Source organism: Nyctereutes procyonoides, unplaced genomic scaffold (assembly GCF_905146905.1).
Source record: "Nyctereutes procyonoides isolate TBG_1078 unplaced genomic scaffold, NYPRO_anot_genome, whole genome shotgun sequence".
NCBI lineage: Eukaryota > Metazoa > Chordata > Mammalia > Carnivora > Canidae > Nyctereutes > Nyctereutes procyonoides.
Genome location: NW_026575023.1, coordinates 3,124,881 through 3,145,314, shown reverse-complemented (window position 1 = coordinate 3,145,314; position 20,434 = coordinate 3,124,881). Strand labels below are relative to the sequence as shown.

General features: G+C 36.1%; 1 protein-coding gene across 2 annotated transcripts; it reads left to right on the top strand.

Annotated features, from left to right (window-relative positions):
- Window positions 1–4,419: 4,419 nt before the first annotated feature.
- On the top strand, window positions 4,420–18,156 carry GNRHR (gonadotropin releasing hormone receptor). Of its 2 annotated transcripts, none has more exons than XM_055342422.1 (3): window positions 4,420–4,938; window positions 15,363–15,582; window positions 17,912–18,156. In XM_055342422.1, exons 1-3 carry the CDS (start codon window positions 4,420–4,422, stop codon window positions 18,154–18,156), a joined length of 984 nt encoding a protein of 327 aa, XP_055198397.1. The 2 variants fall into 2 exon arrangements, with proteins under 2 accessions (XP_055198397.1, XP_055198408.1); XM_055342433.1 differs by having other exon boundaries at window positions 15,491–15,582; window positions 17,912–17,939.
- The last annotated feature ends 2,278 nt before the right edge of the window (window positions 18,157–20,434 follow it).

The window sequence follows — 20,434 nt, the reverse complement described above, 5'->3', positions numbered from 1 at the left end:
ATATAAAGAAAAGCAAAGATACCATGTTTGAGGACTAACTCAGGGCATAAAACAGAGATTTGCTTCTCTCTGGAACTGCCTGGATTCCTGTTGGCTTTTTAGGCATTGTTTATGATGAAAGTGGGCTCTATTATTTAGTACAGTCTCCTTTCTTGCAACCAAAAGGACATAATTAACTGGCATCAAACTTCATTCACCCTGTACTTCACCTACCCACTTTCATGGCCACACCCTATTCTTTCTTGTTAATCAGAACAACCTCACATCTGGAATCTTAAATTCAAATTTATATATACATCCTTCTAGGTTTAAGATTCCCTTACTCCATTATAACTTGTTTTCATTCCATCAAGATCCTCTTTCCTGTCCCTCCTCTTATTTGAGTCTACCTTACCTACCCTTTCATAGATCCACTTCCTTCCCTATTAACCCTAACTCTTTGGTGCCTTACTGCATAGTTTCCCTAATGGATCTGCTCCCTTGTCTTTCTGATACATCTGCCCCAGTCCCTTGGCTTGCTCTCCCTCTCTACTGGTTCCATCTCTAAATCTCTAAACATCCTCAAGGCTTACATATCTGTTTCTAAAATCCTTTTTTCTTTATGTCTACTTCCTCAGACTTCATGTGCTCTCTACGGTCATTCTCACCAAAGCTCCAAAGCTACACTAGGCAAGTCATCAGTGACTTCCTAATTGCTAAATCTTACTAACTCTTCTTGGGCCTTATCCTATCACAGATATTTGAGGTATGGATCACTCCCTTTCTCCTGAAATTCTCTGCTCCCACATTATTCACTTCCGGTTTCTTCTTTACCTTACAATGTTCCCCATTCTCTATGTGTTCCTTAAATGATTATGTCCACAGTGTTGTTTCCTAGCACTTCTCATTGTTCACATTCTCTCTAGGAAATTGCTTCCATAGCTTCACCCACAAGTAATATACAAATATATTCTACTAATTTATATCTCCAGCCAGGTTGTTTCTCTTGAGCTTCACACCTGTAGAGCTAAGCACCTATTAAAAATTTCCTTTGGGCTAATTTACATGTACCCCCAAACTTCATATGTCTAAAATTGTTCCCTCTCCAGTATTCCCAGTCTTAATAGATAGGTCATTCAACTCATGTTTCCAAGTGGAAATTAAGGACTAATTTTTTATTCCATCTGCTCTCAAAAATAAGAACTAACCAACCAAGTCCTATTAATGGTACTATATATATTATATATAATATAATATATGCTCTCCATAGTATATAGTATAATATACTATATAGTATATATATACATAATATATATATATATGCTCTCCATTTTATGCTATCATTGTACTTTCCATGTTGTCTTGGTAGCAAGGATTTTCTGAATAAATTAACTGTCTCAAATTTTGATCTGCCTACTGCCTAAAGCATTCTCTGCATGTTACACAATGATCTTTCTAAAGCATGAATCTGGCCATATCTACACCATACCATCCATCCTTCAAGGCACTATTTACAGGGAAAGCCCAAACTCCTTAGCATGTACAGCAGTGCCCCCTTATCTGCAATTTCACTTTCAACAGTTCCAGTTACCCCAGGTCAAGTGCAGTCTGGGCACAGATAATATATTGCCAGAAGGTCAATTGTGGCCTAATACTCCACCACAATGCCTAACTCATTCACTTCATTTCAATTTCATCTCATAATATAAGCATTTTATTATCACACATCATCACCAGAAGAGATGTGAGTATTGTACAATTAGACATTTTGAGAGAGAGAACACCTTCACATAACTTTTATTACAATATATTGTTATTGTTGTTCTGTTTTACTAGTTCTTATTGTTAATCTCTAACTGTGCCTAATTTACAGATTAAACTTTATCATAAGTATGTATCTATAGGTACAACATAGTATATGCAAAGGGTTTGGTATTATCTGCAGTTTCAGGCATCCACTGGGGTCTTAGAACGTGTCCCACTAGGTAAAGGAAAAATACTGTAATATACGGTTTCCTAATCTGATAGCTGCCTCACCTGTTGTCACACTCACATATCCTCTTCCACGTACACCAAACCTTCTAATGTCATATTTGCGTGTGACTGCTCTAGCTGCCAAGAAAGTCCTCCTCATCCATCTACCCCGTCCTACAATTGCTTTTTTTGCCTGTCTCTTAAATTCCTTTTCCCTTCCCTTCTCCTGTCTTTTGTTGTCTTTCTTTGTTCTCTTTCTTACATTGATGAACAGATACATTTTGGAAGAACTTGCAGCCAAGATGAATATGGGAAAGGGAAAGAGGCAGGAAAGGAAAGGTAGAAATTAATAATACAGCTTTCATGCTCCAGTTTTTTCTTTCCCTAAATAAGAGACAAAAGGCAAATCATACTTCAAAATAATTAGATTTTTATCGTGAATATTTTTCCTTTCTTTTTTTTTGGTTTCTGGGACCCCATGTAATAGCTTTTCTGATTTGTAAAATCTATCCAATGGTTACCTTGTTTTGTTTGGTTTCAAACATGTGGCCCTGCTCAGATTAGCTGACATGATGTGTATGCAAAGTCTTCTGAGTTCTTCAGAATAATAAACTGTTATAAGGAATCTCATTTGGCTAATCTAGTAGGTACAAATTTTATGGTCACAAATCTCAGATGTAAAAGAAATGCCTTTTTAAATATTCTATATAAACGTAATTTCACTATCTCCCCTAAACTCTCAACAGCTGAGAACTCAAAAAACATATTTCTTTCAATCTATTGTCAAGTTCTGATAACACTTTGCTTTTTAATGTTATAAACAATTTATGTTTTGTAATACAGTTGAACTTACTTGGAAGTTCTAGTAGAAATTTCTATTTTTCTTTAACGTTTTGGTTTTACTCACTGATTTTTATGTACAGGCAATCCTTATTACTTGTAAACTCACTTATTTGTTAAAATTCATTTGTATCCCCAAATCAATATCCACAGTGCTTTTATAATTATTCCTAGACATGTGCATATACAGAGAGGGGATAAATTTGAGGGAAACTACCTATGTGCAGTTTCCAGCAGAGGTTAGAGAAGGTGACGCTCTCTCTGCCCTTCTCATTACAGCTGTCACACTATAAGCAAGCTTCCTTTCCATAGTGTATTTAGTACCATGTTTTTCACATTTTTGTACATTTTGGTAATGATTTCACTGATTAAAATGGCCCCAAACATAGTGCTGAAGTACTATTGTCCAGTGTTCATAAGCACAAGAAGGCTGTGATGTGCCTTACAGAGGAAATATGTGTATTAAATAAGCTTCCTTCAGGCAAGAGTAATAGTGCCAGTGGCTGAGTTCATTGTTAATGAATCAACAATCCAGTACATACAGAAAAAGGCGGAGAAAAATTGCTGATCTGAACACGTGGCTGCTCTAGAGAGTTCTAAAGCGTAATCACTGTGTGATGAAGCCATGGAAAAAATGGAAAAGTGGCATAATATGTGGGTTCATGAGATGAGGATTAATTTTTTAAAAACGTAGTGGACAGCATTGTTGAGACAGTGAAAGCCAAAAAATTATGGTAACTGACTTGCACAATTCAAAAGGCCATCTGGTGTGAAGAATGTTCAGCTTGAAGGAGTAGCAATTTCTGCTATCAGGAATCTTGGGAACAATATTTTAAATATCTGCTAAAGTGATCCCTGGGTGGCTCAGCAGTTTAGCGCCTGCCTTTGGCCGCGATCCTGGAGTCCCGGGATCGAGTCCCGCGTCCGGCTCCCTGCATGGAGCCTGCTTCTCCCTCTGCCTGTGTATCTGCCCTCCTCTCTCTCTCTCTCTCTCTCTCTCTCTCTCTCTCTCTCGGTCTATCATGAATAAATAAAAAATAAAATAAATAAAAGTAATATGACGTTTTGTGGAGGATGGTTTTAAATGAACATATTTGTCTAGTGTCTGAATGTATAGCAGCGTGTGATTGAAAAGAAAAACAAATGTTTTTGAGAAATGAATTAATTTCTTAAAACAGATTTGAACTGGATAAAGTTCTCTTTTAGTATTTTTCTTCATTTTCATTTTGTACCTGTTAAAGCAATAATACTAGTTTTTAGAAAATCTCTTTATTAAAGTTATGTAAAGAGTAGCACGAGTTAAATTCAAAACTAAGCTTCGACCTTCTCTACTTAGGAAAAATGTTGTGAAAACCAGGCCATCTGCTGAGGTACTAAGTTACATTTGGCCCTCAGAATGTGTTTGACATGCTCTGTTTTAGCACTCTGTTGGATTATTAGCCCACAAAACAAGTTCACCTTGATCTTTTATGTTAAACATAAAGTAGCTCAGGGACAACACTTGACATAAACCTATGACGTTTCCATCTAAAGAAGGCAGAAATAAAACGGAGCTGTGGGCTAGATTACAATAAAACATCAGAAGCGCCAGAAACACAAGTCTTGAAGCTCCATCAGTAAGGAAATATGGCAAGTGCCTCTCCTGAACAGAATCAAGATCACTGCTCAGCCGTAAACAACAGCAACATGCTGATGCAGGGCAACCTCCCCACCCTGACCTTATCTGGGAAGATCCGAGTGACAGTTACTTTCTTCCTTTTTCTTCTCTCTACAATTTTTAATGCTTCTTTCTTGTTGAAACTTCAGAAGTGGACTCAAAAGAAAGAGAAAGGGAAGAAGCTCTCGAGAATGAAAGTGCTTTTAAAACATCTGACCCTGGCCAACCTGTTGGAGACCCTGATTGTCATGCCACTGGATGGAATGTGGAACATTACAGTCCAATGGTATGCTGGAGAGTTCCTCTGCAAAGTCCTCAGCTACCTGAAGCTTTTCTCCATGTATGCCCCAGCCTTCATGATGGTAGTGATCAGCCTGGACCGCTCCCTGGCCATCACGAGGCCTCTAGCTATGAAAAACAATGGCAAGCTCGGACAGTCCATGATTGGCCTGGCCTGGCTCCTCAGTGGTATCTTTGCTGGACCACAGGTAAACCAGATCATGAACTTGTTAGCATATGGCAATCACAGATTTCCTATCTACACTTGACTACTGTATGCAGCATTGCATGTCAAAGGCAGTATTGTCGTATCTTGGAGAGCTTGGACTCAGGAAATTAGAGTGGAGTTTAATCCCGGCTCTGTTGCCTTGGGCACATCTTTTAGCTTCTCTGGGTTTCAGTTCCTTCATTTATAAGATGGAGGTAATGCCTACTTTATGCAGCTTTCATGAAGATTAAATAAACAATGTATTAAAGTGTCTGGCATAATCTCTGGTATGTAGTAAATGCTCCTCAAAAAATGCAGCTATTGTCAAATTTGACCTCATCCCCATCTTATTCTTTCAACTAGTTTTCTTTTTTTTTTTTTAAGAATTTATTTATTTATTAATGAGAGGCAGAAAGAGAGGCAGAGACATAGACAGAGGCAGAGAGAGAAGAAGGCTCCATGCAGGAAGCCCGATGCAGGACTCAATCCTGGGTCCCCAGGATCATACCCCAGGCTGAAGGCAGACGCTCAACCGCTGAGCCACCCAGGTGTCCCTCAACTAGTTTTCCATTCACTCTGATTAATATGGTAAATTGAGAGAATTTTTAGGAACTGTGAAATTTGCACAAGTAGGAAGTGTTTATAATCTGTGTCATTTGGGACTTCTTGAGGGAAACTATCCTGTCTTGTTGCAATTTAGAATGATTCTCAACTAGTATGTTGTTCTGTAGTTTGCAGCTGGGTGGGACTGAACAAAGAGGAAAAATAAGAATCCTGGACTATTGAAATTTGAATATTTCCCTGAGCTTGACTTGAGCTTATCTGGAAGTAGGCTGGACTACAACAGGCTGTTAGCAAAATTAAAATTGTTGGTGTAGGCAGAGGCCCTCTGGTATAGGCAGATACTGCCCCAGATTGCTCTCATCAGAGGCAACCTGATTAATTGGCCTGCAGAATCTGTCTTTTTCAGCAGTCATATCTCTGAAGAAAATGACACATTCTTACAGATAGCAAAGATCCTTTAATGACTGATAAGTAAATTGTCCCTAGACATACCCTGATGATGAACCCAGGGTCCAAAGATGTGTCGAGAAGTAATGTCAAAGTTAACTAGAATGTTCCAAAAACTGGCCACTACAAATGGAAGTTATCTAGACATTCTAAATGAGCCAGGTGGTTAAAAAAATAAAGAAACAAAAACAAACAAAAAACCTGCCTTGCAGAACCCACTAAATACATTAAAGCACCAGAAAGTTGGATTACCAAATTTTCCCACCAATTCCTCACTTAACTAATACTTTTTGGATATTAGATCAATTTAATTAGGGTGTATTTTATGGCAGGAGAAATGGGAAATGCTAGTGTTTTGATTTCCCTGGAGAAAAGCATATTATAATGATTCTCACAGTGACTAAATATACAAGAATAGGTTTAGTGAATGTGTCTCTCCAAATGAGGTTATTTAGCTAAGGCTTATGCCTAAAGTTTCCATTTCATTTCTTTAAATTAAGAGTGCTCCTTACTTACTGGTTTTCTTGGGGAAGATAAGCAAGTTAGGCTCTTCACACTGAGTCTGATACTGAAACAAAGAAACAGCCCTCAAAGGAAATGTAATTCAGTTGTGGAGACAAAACTTATATAAAACTAATGCAACTATATACTAAACATTTTTTAAATCTATTACAAGTGTAAGAAGAAGGAGAGATGAGTAAGAGTGGAAATGGGGAAGGAATGTTTTAAGGTTATAGGTAGGATACGTTGAGTCTTTTAAAATGAATGGTATTTGGATGGAAAAAAATAAGTCAAAGATCACATGTATTTTTCAGCAAGAGTTGAAAAGTGTGCTTAATTTTCAGACTTCTCTGGCTGAAGTAAAAGATTGAGAGGTGGGATAGCAGGAAATCAGATTTGGTGGTTGCTCCTTTTCTTCCACCTCATAGCACATTATTTGTCATAAAACATCATAATTATGCATTTGCTTGTCTTTGCTATAAAGGAATATACTCTTGAATGATGGAGACTCCATTAAGTTCAACTTAATTAATATTTACATTACCTAATAAGATAACTAGCAAAAATAGAAATTTAAAATGTTTGCATAATGTGATTTCTCTTCAGATCAAATAAATCCTTCACCTTTTCCTTAAACAAAAACTTCAGATGGATGAATCAGTGAATGGGGGTATGATGGACCTGGATTATAAAAGACAGTAATAATCATGGGGAAATTCTGAAATTAATGTGGGAACCATAAATCCTTTGTGAGTCCTGGGCAAGAAATAAAGTGATTTTTTTAACAAAAATACTTTTAGAAAATTTACATAGACCCAAATAGACATGAGAGACAGAGAAATCTTTTCCAGCTTTTCTGGCAATGAGGTGATTAGGTTGGTGGCTAAAATAGTCTCAGAGAGAACTGATTGTAAGAGGGACGTTTCAAACAAAAAAACAAAGCTTGGCAACAAATTGGATTTAGGGAGTTAATAACCAGAGGGGTGTAAGCTACAGCTCCAATACTTTTAGCCAAGGAGTTTTAACAACCATTGAAATAGGCAGGTAGATTGAGAAAAGGAGTGTTTGCCTCTTTGTTTCTCTGTTTGTTTGACAGGGAGGGGGAAGGCAGGCTCTGAAAGAGCTGAAAACATTTGCTTTAGGACATAATGTTACCAATATGAGGTCATTGTATAAGTACAGGTATTTGGAAAGTAAGTTAGGATACTGATGAAGGTCAGTTTATGATAATAACTGAAGTGCAAACCAATAACATCAGTCTCCCTTAAAGGACTGTCCCAGAGGCTATAAAAAATATATTGATTTATTAATTCAATTATTTTCATCTAAGTATATGACAGCAATAATAGAAAGGTAGTGTCAAATACTTATCTATCTTGATGTAGTAAAAAGAAAATATGAAATTAAATTTGAATTGTTTAGGATGTCCCTGTAATAGCCTGACCTCAAACACATTACTCTTCCTGAGAGATTTATGTGAAGATGGGCCACAGAAAATAATGGTATTATTTTATGGTGAAACACATGACTCATCCACAGCAGCAGATTAAATTTACAAAGCACTTTACTGAAGTTTCCTGAAAAAGCCCATTCTTTGCAGTACATAACAGCCATGTATATATTATCCCTATCCAGTGCATCAGAGAATGTACAAAGAAGTTTGAGAGCAGTGGCAGGCAAATACTTCTGGCAGTAACCCAACAGACTTTGAGAAAATTTTTCATAAAATAAATATTCAACTGTGTTTCATTTCATTTTTTAATGTTGATTGCAACTAACCAATGGGTACAATCTGCAGTTCAAAAACAATAGTCTGCAGGGATTCATTGACTTTCCCAGGGTCAGTTGGGTTGTTGGACTCATGCCTTTTTATTAAGTCTAGGTTTTCTTTTTATTATAGCTCTCTGCTTTCTCTCTGAATAGAAGAGGTTTTGAATCCCATGACTAATGCTTACATATATTAAATGGGGAGGATAAGAGATTGAAAGGGCACATTTCTATCTCTAGACTGGCACATACCAAGCCCTCCTCATGCTTCACCATGCAGTGGAATGAGCCCATTGACAAAGATGCATCCCGTAGGCTAATTTACACTGAAAGGATGACCTTAATCATCATCCTCTGGTGCATATATTGATCGTCTATTACTTGAGTAATTCTATGATGGTTTGAGGATATATTTTCAGAAGTTTCAGCATAGCCTAGCTGAACTTTCAATTTTTTTCTTAGTAAATGGAATTTTTTAAAAAGCAAAATTCTATCTGGGGTCCCAATACATGAAACATATAAGTGGAGCTATTCTTGTTGAAGAGGGATAAGAGAGGCCAGTCTTCTGCTTGGGCATTCACTAGCCCCGTTCATGGTCTCTGAAGACCTTAGATCTCCTGCAGCAAAGCTTGGAAGGCAATGGAATAGTAGAAATGGCATGAGTATGGGTTTTAAACAAAGTTGGTTTCAAATCTCAATGCTGTCTCTTACTATCTCTGTGGCTCTGAGTAAATCACTTAACTAAATTTAAAAGAATAAAGATAATGGTGAAGAATAAATTGTAAAGAATAAGATACATAAACTCACCTAGTACAAGAATTTATAATTGGACATTCCATTAATGTTCATTCCTTCCCCTCTGCCTGTTTTCACTCCTTTGTTCATAATAGAGTTTTTGAAGTCAGGAGGGAAAATAACAGGAAATATGAGTATAAAAACTACATGATTCTTTAAGGGACTGCAAAGATAATTGCTTATATGAAGATTGATTATTTCTAATTTCTCAAATTATAGCATTCAATGTGACTGATAAGTCAGTTTAGCCAAACTACCTCCTAGTCATCAGGCTATCCTACTCATTCTGAAAGCTATATATGCCAAAGCATAATAATTTAAGTCTTGAAGGTATTATTTGTAACAGTAATATAAGGATGAATGGAAGAGGGACACCTGAGTGGCTCAGTGGTTGAGTGTCTGCCTTTGGCTCAGGTCATGATATCAGGGTCCTGGGATCGAGTCCTGCATCAGGCTCCCCACAGGGAGTCTGCTTTTCCCTCTGCCTATGTGTCTGCCTCTCTCTGTGTGTCTCTCATGAATAAATAAATAAAATCTTCAAAAGAAAAAAAAAGATGGATGGAAGGAAGAGTGAGGGATGAAGAGGGAAAGAGAGAGCAAGAAAAGAATAAGGAAGGAAAGGAAGGGACAAACATGAAAGGAAATCTGCCTTAAAACCATGTGTGGTTAGGCTGGTAAGTGCATGTTGAGGAGAAAACATTTCCTGAATTAGGTGTGTTTATATCTAATCAAAAATCATATGGTTTCCAATGGCAATCATCTCCCACCACAAGAATCATTTGCAGAAGTTCATACCACTAGTTTTTCTGTGTTAACGTGGAGCATTACATGCTGACAGGATTTAAATTCTATCATTAACCCAGGTTGGAAGGCAAGATAGATGAGACGTCCTTTGGTCTTTGGTGTAAAGATATGTGATCTGAAGATGTATAGAGGCTTGCCTTGACACACAGAATGCACCTGATAGGACTAGAATGCACTCCTGAACTTGACAAGCAGCTTAAATGCAACAAATACTCACCACACATATACAATATGCCAAGAACTATACTAGAACATAGAGTAGCATGCTAATAACATAAATAACATCAATAAACATAAATAAATAACAATGATAATGATGATGGTGATGACAAATATTGAAGACATAAATATGTGTCAAGAATTGTGCTAAATCCTTTTGCTGCACTATTAATATTAATAATAATAATAATAATAATAATAATAAGGCTTCCCCAAACCCTATATATTGTATACAGTTATTATCTTGATTGTATTCACACAGAAACTAAGATTAAGAAAATTATATAAAATGCCCATGATTACTGTCTAGTAAGTGCAGGTGTCAGTACCAATTAACTCCATACCCAGACCTATTGGCTACTACACTGGATCACACTACACAATATCATCTATTTCCTTTATTCTTGTAGGAGGCTAGAGAAGGAAAAGTCAGGAAAGTCTTAAATTGAGAATAGATAGTTAAGAGCTATCAGGAAAAAACACATGGTAAACATTTATAAATGTATAAATAAATATATATGAATACACGTTTATAAGTTGTGTGTCTTGAAATTTTTATAAAAATAACGGTTATGGTTAATACTTATATGGCACTATGTGCCAGGCATTTTTCTAAATGCTTTTTTTTTAAAAGATTTTATTTATCTATTCATGAGAGACACACACAGAGAGAGAGGCAGAGACACAGGCAGAGGGAGAAGCAGGCTCCATGCACCGGGAGCCTGACGTGGGATTCGATCCCGGGTCTCCAGGATCGCGCCCTGGGCCAAAGGCAGGCGCCAAACCGCTGCGCCACCCAGGGATCCCTCTAAATGCTTTTCAAGCATTAACCCATTTAGTTGTCTTGCCAGCTCCTAGAAGTAAATACTACTAATATCTCCTATTTTATAGATGAGAAAATTGAAGCACATCATCTAAAGATAATTACAACAGGAAAAGATTTGGTGATAATGTAGCCTGGGGTAAGGTGAGGGTGAAGACAATAAGAAGCATCTGCAAATGACTGTAAAGAAGAAAAACAGATTGTTCTCGTTTATGGCAAAATAAAGCAAATACTGATGAGACCTGGGGCCAAGGATAAGAAAGAAGAAACTAAGAAATTAAAGAATTATAATCCAAGGACAAAAAACAAAACACTGAAGTAAAATGGATCCCTATATTAATCATTCTAATGAACGTGGATTTCGAGCACAAAATAAACTGAACCTAGCCTAAAACAATTCAAGGGCGAGTAAGATTCTGTGTTACTGTAACACTCTTCTGTATCACTCTTTTAGAACTTACAACAATCTACCTTGTGTGACAGGTGTCACATACATGCTTTAGCTCCCCTACCAAATTTAAATTCTCTGATAGCAGGATATATCTGGTTCATCTTTTATGACAGAGAGCACCAAGGATAGTTTTTCATCAAGAAGGCGCTTTAACAATAAGCATTTGAGGCACCTGCTTGGCTCAGTCAGTTAAGCAACCAATTCTTAATTTTGGCTCTGGGTCATGATCTCAGAGTTGTGAGATCAAGTCCTGTGGTGGGCTCTGCACTGGGTGTAGAGCCTGCTTAAGATTCTCTCTTTCTCTTCTTCTGCCCCTCCCCACCATGCACTTGCTCTCTCGAAAATAATAATAATAATAATAATAATAATAATAAGAAGAAGAAGAAGAAGAAGAAGAAGAAGAAGAGGAGGAGGAGGAAGAGGAGGAAGAAGAAGAAGAAGAGGAGGAGGAGGAGGAGGAGGAGGAAGAAGAAGAAGAAGAAGAAGAAGAAGAAGAAGAAGAAGAAGAAGAAAGAAGAAGAAGGAGGAGGAGGAGGAGGAGGAGGAGAAGAAGAAGGAGAAGAAAAATATTGAGGGAAGCCTGAGTGGGTCAGTGGTTGAGTATCTGCCTTTGGCTCAGGGCATGATCCTGGGGGTCCTGGGATTCAGTCCCACATCCCGCTCCTTGCAGGGAGTCTGCTTCTCCTTCTGTCTGTCTCTGCCACTCCTTCTGTGTCTCTCATGAATAAGTAAATAAAATCTTTTTTAAAATTGAATCATTAAGTATATTAAATAAAGATATTAAAGATAACCATTAGTTCAAATCATAGCACTTAATTTGTCATTTTACTGAAAGTTTCATAATGATTTAAAAACATGAAATATTAAAGTGAAAATGTGGCAAAGTAGTGCAGAACACAAAGTCAAACTTGGGTCATCTGGGTCCAAGGATGGTTGGGAAGATGGGGAAAGAAGTAGCTAAGGTTTTAAAGAAATATTAGATTCTCAGGTTCTATGTGAAGTAACCCAAAGACTTCAACTCACAACATCTGTTGGATCAAATTCATAACTGAGTTTTAAATAAGGGCAGGTTGCAAGGCAGTATAGAAAATTTAAATGGTTCCTTCGTGATGTGGAAAAAGTCTGGATTGTAAAGAAGAATCAGTTGAAGTGGTGTTGGAGTTTCTGAACTTTAAATTTGATGATATGGTCATTGGGCGCTCTCTAGTGGATTAATTTAAAAATAACTGTTTTGCCCTTGAAAAAAGATCTGAAACTGAAAATCAACATTTTAATTACAAATAAAAGATACAGCATTATGTTTTATATTACGTTTACTTATATTTTATTTATAGTATGTTATATTTATACCTTTTAAAAATCTTCTACTCCACAAGCAAAGAAAGGAAATACAGCATTTTTTTAAGGCACACTTGACTCCCATTCCAATGCCCCAAAGAGGAAAGAAATCCTGGGCCTGCTGATTAATTAAGCTAAGTTAAAATTTATTAATTGAGTCAGAAACTTTTAAGAGTCAATACTGTCTCTCATTTGCTTAAAATTTTTTAAAATCCTGTAACATTTTTGTTTTAATTTATTTGCTATTAATTTTACAGTGCTTGGGCATGCTTTTCATTTTAATAATGTGTCACAGTAAAATGAAGTTTCTCAGTGGAGAAACTTAGAAATGACTGGGTAAGAAGTGTGCTTCATAAATGGGGAAGGAATGAGTAAGTAGACACTTATCATTAGAACTGGTTTTTGACAACTACTTGAAACATTTCTTAAGTAGTTGATTCAATTTGTGATTTTAAAAAACACAATTTAACACTTAATGAAAGGTTGCGATAATCATGAAGACTTCTGGAATGGCTTTCCTTCAGCTTCCCCAATATTAACATTTTACTGCATCCATTTATTTGCTTTGTTTCATATATACATTTTTTTCCGAACTGTTTAAAAGTGAATCCAGATATGATGTCCCTTTAAAAAATACTTCAGTGTGTTTTTTTCTGGCATATACCCACATTACAAGTATCAAAATCAGGAAATTAGCACTGAAAAAATATTATTATTTAATCTATATAACTTATTCATATCTCACCAAATGTCCCAATAATGTCCCTTTTAACAAAAGAAAATCCAAAATTATGCATTCAATTCAGTTGCCACATCTTCTTAGCCTCCTTTAAATTAGAACCATTCCTCAGTCTCTCTTTGTGTTTCACAACATTGACATTTTTTAAGAGTATAGGCCACTTATTTTGTAGAATGCCCCTCTATTTGAGTTTTTCTGATGTTTTCCCATGGTTAAATTTAAGTTATGCACTTTAAACAGGAATACCAAAGTAGTGGTGGTGAATACTTTTCAATGCATTATATAAGGAAGCAGCTGCTGTCCAATGGTTCCATTATTGGCAATGTTAATTTAATCATTTGGTTATTTTTGTACTGTCAAGTTATTAATTTACTCTTCATAATGACTAACTTGCAGGTAGATATTTAGAAATTATATAAATATCCTGCTTTACTCAAAATTTGCCCATGTTTTTACTATCCATTGATGATTCTTACCTGAATCACTTATCATTACCATTCAGTAATCACTACTTTCATTATTCCTTATACATTTATTAGTTTGCTTTCTATAATAAAGAGGTTCTTCCCCCCTCCCCATTTCTTTGCTGTTATTGTTTCACAATTTATATCAGCGTGGACTCAAGGATTCTTACTTTGTTCAATGGTTGATCATGCCTTTTTATCAGGGTTTGGTTTTTTGGCGTTTGGGTTTTGTTCTCAATGCTTATGCTGTCCCAGATTTGGCCAATGGGAGTTCTGTCAAGGTGGCTCCAGACCTCTTTGGACATGCTCCATTATTCTTTTAGTACTTTTGCATTTTGGGCACAAGCTGTTCCAAGCACCTGTTGTAGTTTGTCTATGCCAGCCTTGAGAATCATTCACTTTTCCAATGAGCTCTGGTGCCCTTTGATAGAGAATGGTATTTAGACAATGAAATCCAGGTACAAAATGTGTTTATTGCTACTAGGATGTTCCTAGCCTCCTAGAAGACAAAGCTACAAAATAAACACACACACACACACACACACACGTACCATAAATATACCTAGAAATATTTCTTACCTTTTATGCAGGTGTATAGGACTCCATGGTGTGGTCCACCCCATTTTATTCAGCTACTGTTCTATGTTATTTTCAATGTTTTTCAATTACAAACAATAACAACCTTGTGCCTATGTATTTTCATATAATGGAGGTAGGAGTGTATCTTCTGAGTAAATACCTGGATGTCAGATTGCTGGGTCAAAGGTAAATGCATATATAGATATGTCACTTATTGCCAAATTCTTTTCCATAGGGGTTGTGCCAATTTGCATTCCCACTAAGCAGTGTGGGAGAGTATCTATTTCCCCACAACCCACCCTCATATGAGAATGTGTTGCTATTTTTCATTTTTGCCAATTTTGAGAATGAAAAATGCCATTTCAGTATAGCCTTAACCGGCATTTTTTTTTAATCACAAATGAGGTTGAACATCTTTTCATATGCCAAAGGGCACTGCTATATCTTTTTTTGTGAATAGTCTATTCATGTCTTTTGACCATTTTAATGGGGTTTTCTGTCTCAAAAAAGTAAAATTTAAATATGTATTTGGGGGGCACATTCTAACCACTGGACACAGTTTCGGGTGCTGCAGATACAATGATAGACAAAATCACTTGCAAAAACTTTACTCAGCATAATTATAGCTGATATTGAAATACAAATAGTATTTAAATCCTTGGTTGATGATTGTTCTGCTAGTTTGAAATAATTTTGAAAAAAAATAAAATCCTATAGATTCATTCACATTATCCAAATATATTTTAAGTTAAGATCCTTTTACAACTTTTTACTGAAGGGTCAAAAGGATAGTATCAAGGAGCTGAGCCCTTGCTTTGGGTAACATGTTCAAAGGCCTGCAGAAGACAAAAGGAAAAAGCTTTCAAGAAAATATGCAAATAGTGTTTGAAAGAAAGTAATGCCACTCTCTAATTTTTTTTCTTTTCTCATACAGTTGTACATCTTCAGGATGATCCACTTAGCAGATAGCTCTGGACAGACAGAGGATTTCTCCCAATGTGTAACACACTGCAGTTTTCCACAATGGTGGCATCAAGCCTTTTATAACTTCTTCACCTTCAGCTGCCTCTTCATCATCCCTCTTCTCATCACGCTAATCTGCAATGCAAAAATCATATTTACTCTGACACGAGTCCTTCATCAGGATCCCCACGGTACGTATTTCTTAGATTTGGTGTTCGTTGTGGGTAAACAGATTTTAACAGCAATGTTCACAGCAGAATGGCATGTACAAGGTGCCAGATACTGTTCAAAGCAGTTTGCATATTTAATACAGTAACTCCAAGAGCTAATACTTATATTATACTTTTACTATCCTCAGTTTACAGATGAAGTAATTTGGTATCTCCCAATGTTCCAAAGTTGTACCGTGAAATTAAAAATGAAATAACAATTTTCTCATTTTACCCAAGATACGAATTGGCAAATTGCTCCTGCTGGGCCACCACAACACTACGCCAAACGCCTGATTTCTAGAATACCACAAAGCACGCCTCATCAAGTGGTAGTCAAAAGACTTGCTAAGGTTAAGCTGTTCCATTTCCCACTCAGATCCCCTCTTCCACACAACATAACTGTATACATGTATGCATGTGTGTTTTGTGTGAAATACTCTTGAATATGGAGTTGACTCTTTCATCTGAATCTTCACAGCTGTGGTTGTACCTTTTTTGCTTCAGTAATCCAGAGTAGTCTCGAAAACTAAATTTATAAATTTGCAAATTAAGCGTGGCTATATTGGCCTGACGTCCAAAAGACATGTTTTCAATGGCATGGTGCATACTTAAACGTGGTACAACTTAACAGGAAAATCATCTTAATTACTGTAGCATGATTACTAATCTCAGCAGATATTTTCTCAAGGAAATAATTGTGGAAATGCTCTATAATAAATACTTGAGCAGTTCCCAGCACAAAATGGGTATTTGATACTTCTTAAGTATACAAAAACATTTGCCCTCAAAATCTTATCCCAGAGAAATTCAGTTCTATAAGGGATATCTAAGAAGGCCATATGGAGAATAAGAAGATAAATCCCAAATAGGGATTAATCGGAAGAAATGTGAGCTAGGCAGAAGCAGAGAAATAAAACAGCAGAGGCAAGGAGCAATAGTTCAATATTACTAACACAGATTTAGTTAATTAATCTTTTCTCTATTCAACCAATATGTATTAACTACTCAATATTGCTGGAAATGGTGATAGATGTGGATACCACAGTGGATAAAACAGCCCACTAACTATCCTGCTTTCATGGAATCTACAGTCTTGCAGAAGACGGTATAACAGTAAACCAATAATGATATGTGATGATATTTCAAAAGAGGTCGAAGGACAGTTATAGGAGGTTGAACATTTTTTCAGATTCAGCCCCTGTGCTAAGCCAAGATGCTTCCTTAAATGTGTCCATTCCTATTGATTGCTTTATTACTTATACCATTAGAGTTTACAGATACTGAGGATTAAATGAAATAATGTGTGAAAAGAACAAGGCCCATAACAAGGTACACAGTAAATGATAATTAGGTTTGTATGACAGAAATCCATAACCTACCTGTTCTCAATAAATTACTGACTTTAACATTTGTAGTCAAAAATTAATTTTACAGTTAAAACATCATGCACGCAAATGTTTTCATCCATATTTCCATTCTTTTGTGATCAGTGAATAAGAAGTTGCAAAATGGTTGCTTCTGAATAGCATGATCTATGTCCCTCATGAAACATACAGCATGGGAAAGGCATTTTTTGTTTCAAAATAGCAGTTCTGGCTTATGAAATACAAGAACAGATTTTGAGCACTTTAAAACTGCAGTTAAGAACTATGTGCTAAATTTCATGCAGGCAGCCTGTGAGTGTCAAAAATTCCATTAAACCCTAGTGAATTTACACACACACACCATATGTGACAAACACACACACCTCACATACACCACACAGATGCCACACATACAAGCTTCACACATACATCACCCACATACCTACATGTGGACTTTAAGTGATTTACTGATATGAAAAGGGAAATAGTTTTGAATATCATAGAGAGAAGCACATGGTTGAGAAAGATATTTTGGACATACACTTTCATCCATACGTGATTCTTATTATCTTTACTGTCAGAGATAGTAAGTATGGTTCTGTGTAAACACACAATTCAATTTAGCTCAACTTTAGTCTACTCTCAAATTTATGTTTTAAGAGTTTGAGTACCCATACATTTCAAATCCAAATTATTTGGTGGAAATTTATTTTTAAGAACACTGCTATCTTTTAGTCTTTTCTATTTGTTATGTGACATAGGGGAAAACTTGGAATATTAAACATTAAAGAAAATTTTCAAACAAATTTTCATTATGAAAAATATTGGAATTTGTTCCCTATTCCATTAATTAGTTTGAATTAGTGAATCTCTCTTTCTTATTTCCATGTTGGTTTTGTAATAAAACTGGTCTTTAAATATCTACTTTTTTCTCTATCTAACAGAATTACAACTGAATCAGTCCAAGAATAATATACCAAGAGCTCGGCTGAGGACCTTGAAAATGACAGTTGCATTTGCCACTTCGTTTACTGTGTGCTGGACTCCCTACTATGTTCTAGGAATTTGGTACTGGTTTGATCCTGAAATGTTAAACAGGGTGTCAGATCCAGTAAATCACTTCTTCTTTCTTTTTGCTCTTTTAAATCCATGCTTTGATCCACTTATATATGGATATTTCTCTCTGTAATTGATAGTCTATGTAGGAAGCCATATAAAGAAGAGCAAGGTGGTGAATTTCATCAAATGGGAATAATAAACACAAAGGTTGCAGCACATTTACGGATAAACAGTTTAAGATTATATTAACATCCTTTTTCTTTTTGAAAACACATTGTCAGAAACTCAAATGCAAATAAAAATCACAAACACAAAGAAAAAGAAAATTCAAGAAAAATAATAAAATATTCCCTCATAATCATAAACTTCTGAATTAATCTGTCCCCTTTCTGGGCTTCTATAACACATTTACATAGGTAATGTGTAATCTTATTACTTTCTCCTTGTCTAATTATATATAAAAATTTTAAATAGCCATGGCCTAAGGCATCGAGATTCCAAAAAGTAAGGCTGAGGGCTGCCTGGGTGGCTCAGCTGTTTAGTGCCACCTTCAGCCTAGGGTGTAATCCTGGAAACCAGGGATCGAGTCCCATGTCGGGCTCCCTGCATGGAGCCTGCTTCTCCCTCTGCCTGTGTCTCTGTCTCTGTCTCTCTCTCTCTCTCGTATAAATAAATTTTTTAAAAATTTTTAAAAAAGACAAAAAGTAAGGCTGGGAAACTACAACACAGCTTTAACCTAGGCATGCCTTTAAGAGTTTTTTTTTCCGAGTTCCCTGGGTGGCGCAGCGGTTTAGCGCCTGCCTTTGGCCCAGGGCGCGATACTGGCGACCCGGGATCAAATTCCACGTCGGGCTCCCGGTGCGTGGAGCCTGCTTCTCCCTCTGCCTATGTCTCTGCGCCTCTCTCTCTCTCTCTGTGACTATTATAAACAAAAAAAAAAAGAGTTTTTTTTCCAAGGAGCCTAGCAGCAGTTATATCTTATGTTCCAATAATATGCAAAGCACAGAAAATATCCCTGTCCATAGGATCAATTTTCCTTCCTCTGGTTAAAAAAATGCAACAAATATAATTTTTTGTTTGATTTCAAAAGCATTCTGAAGTTTTAAGTATTCAGCAACCAACTCACCAACCATTCCACCAATGTGATAAAACTTACAAGTAGTTCTCCTTTATCCCAGTCTTTATCCCAGTGGAACAGTGTGAAGCGCCTTCATAAAAAGAGGAGGGGTAGAGAGATTAGTATTTGGACAAAGGTTAGAACACTCCTCTAGGCTGCAGTCAGTGGAGTTCGTGGTGATTAACTGTAGTAATAACATTGTTTTTAATACAATCAAGAAAAGATTGATTATGTTTTATATATAACATGCACTCTATTTTAATATGAGAGATTTTTTCCATCTTCTGATTTTACTAAATCTATAATCCAAAAGTCACTGAGAAAAACAAATAAATCAAGCAAATGCACAAGTGAAAAGATATTTGATACATAAGAAGCACACTGAAAATGACAGTGTGCTTTAATATATACAGGTCAAAGAAATCAACAAAGTATTGAGACAAGGAAAAGAAAATTTGTAAATGGTAAGTAACACCTACTGATATTCACATTAAGTGATGGTTTTCAAAATATATGGGCACAAAACTCTTTTAATTCAGGCCTGTTTCTACCTGTTCCATGAAAAAAGGGGAGGATGAAAATTAGGAAACTGCAATATACACAATGAAAAATGTTTATAAAGGACTCTAAAGAAATTCAGCCATCCTTTAACTTCTTCCTAAAAAATAGGTAAAATACTATTATATTCATATGAGGTATGTAGTGCCACCCAAAGACAATATGTAATTTCCAATTTTCTAGGGCATAGAGAACTGTGGAAAGTAAATTACTAATTAGACTAATGTAGTCTTTCCTTATTTTTCTCTTCTCATACATATTCTTCAGTGTAGTTGTGTGTGTGTGTTGTGTGTTTCCACAGCCTATATTATTTTCTAATTTCCACTTCCACTAATCTGTTTGTCACCATTCAGCTCCTTCCTTCTACTCTTTCATTCATATCTTCTTTTTTACTAAGCCCATACCTTTAATTCATCAATCCATGTGCCAACTCCACAGTTGAATTGGTCAAGGTTCAATTCAAGGCATCGAGAAACATATAATGTTTTGAAATGCTCAAAATTAACTTTTAAGGCATGTATATTGATGCCAAGATTTAATAGTTCTACCAAATGACACAATATTGGTAAGTCACAACAAAACCAATTTTCTTCTTTAATCTTTATCAGATACTTATTCCTAATTTGATACAATTCTTACTTCCAGACTTAAAGGCAAAACAACAAACATATAAACATATATAAGATATAATTTAAGGGCTTTATTAGATATGTGTTTAATGAACACATGTCAG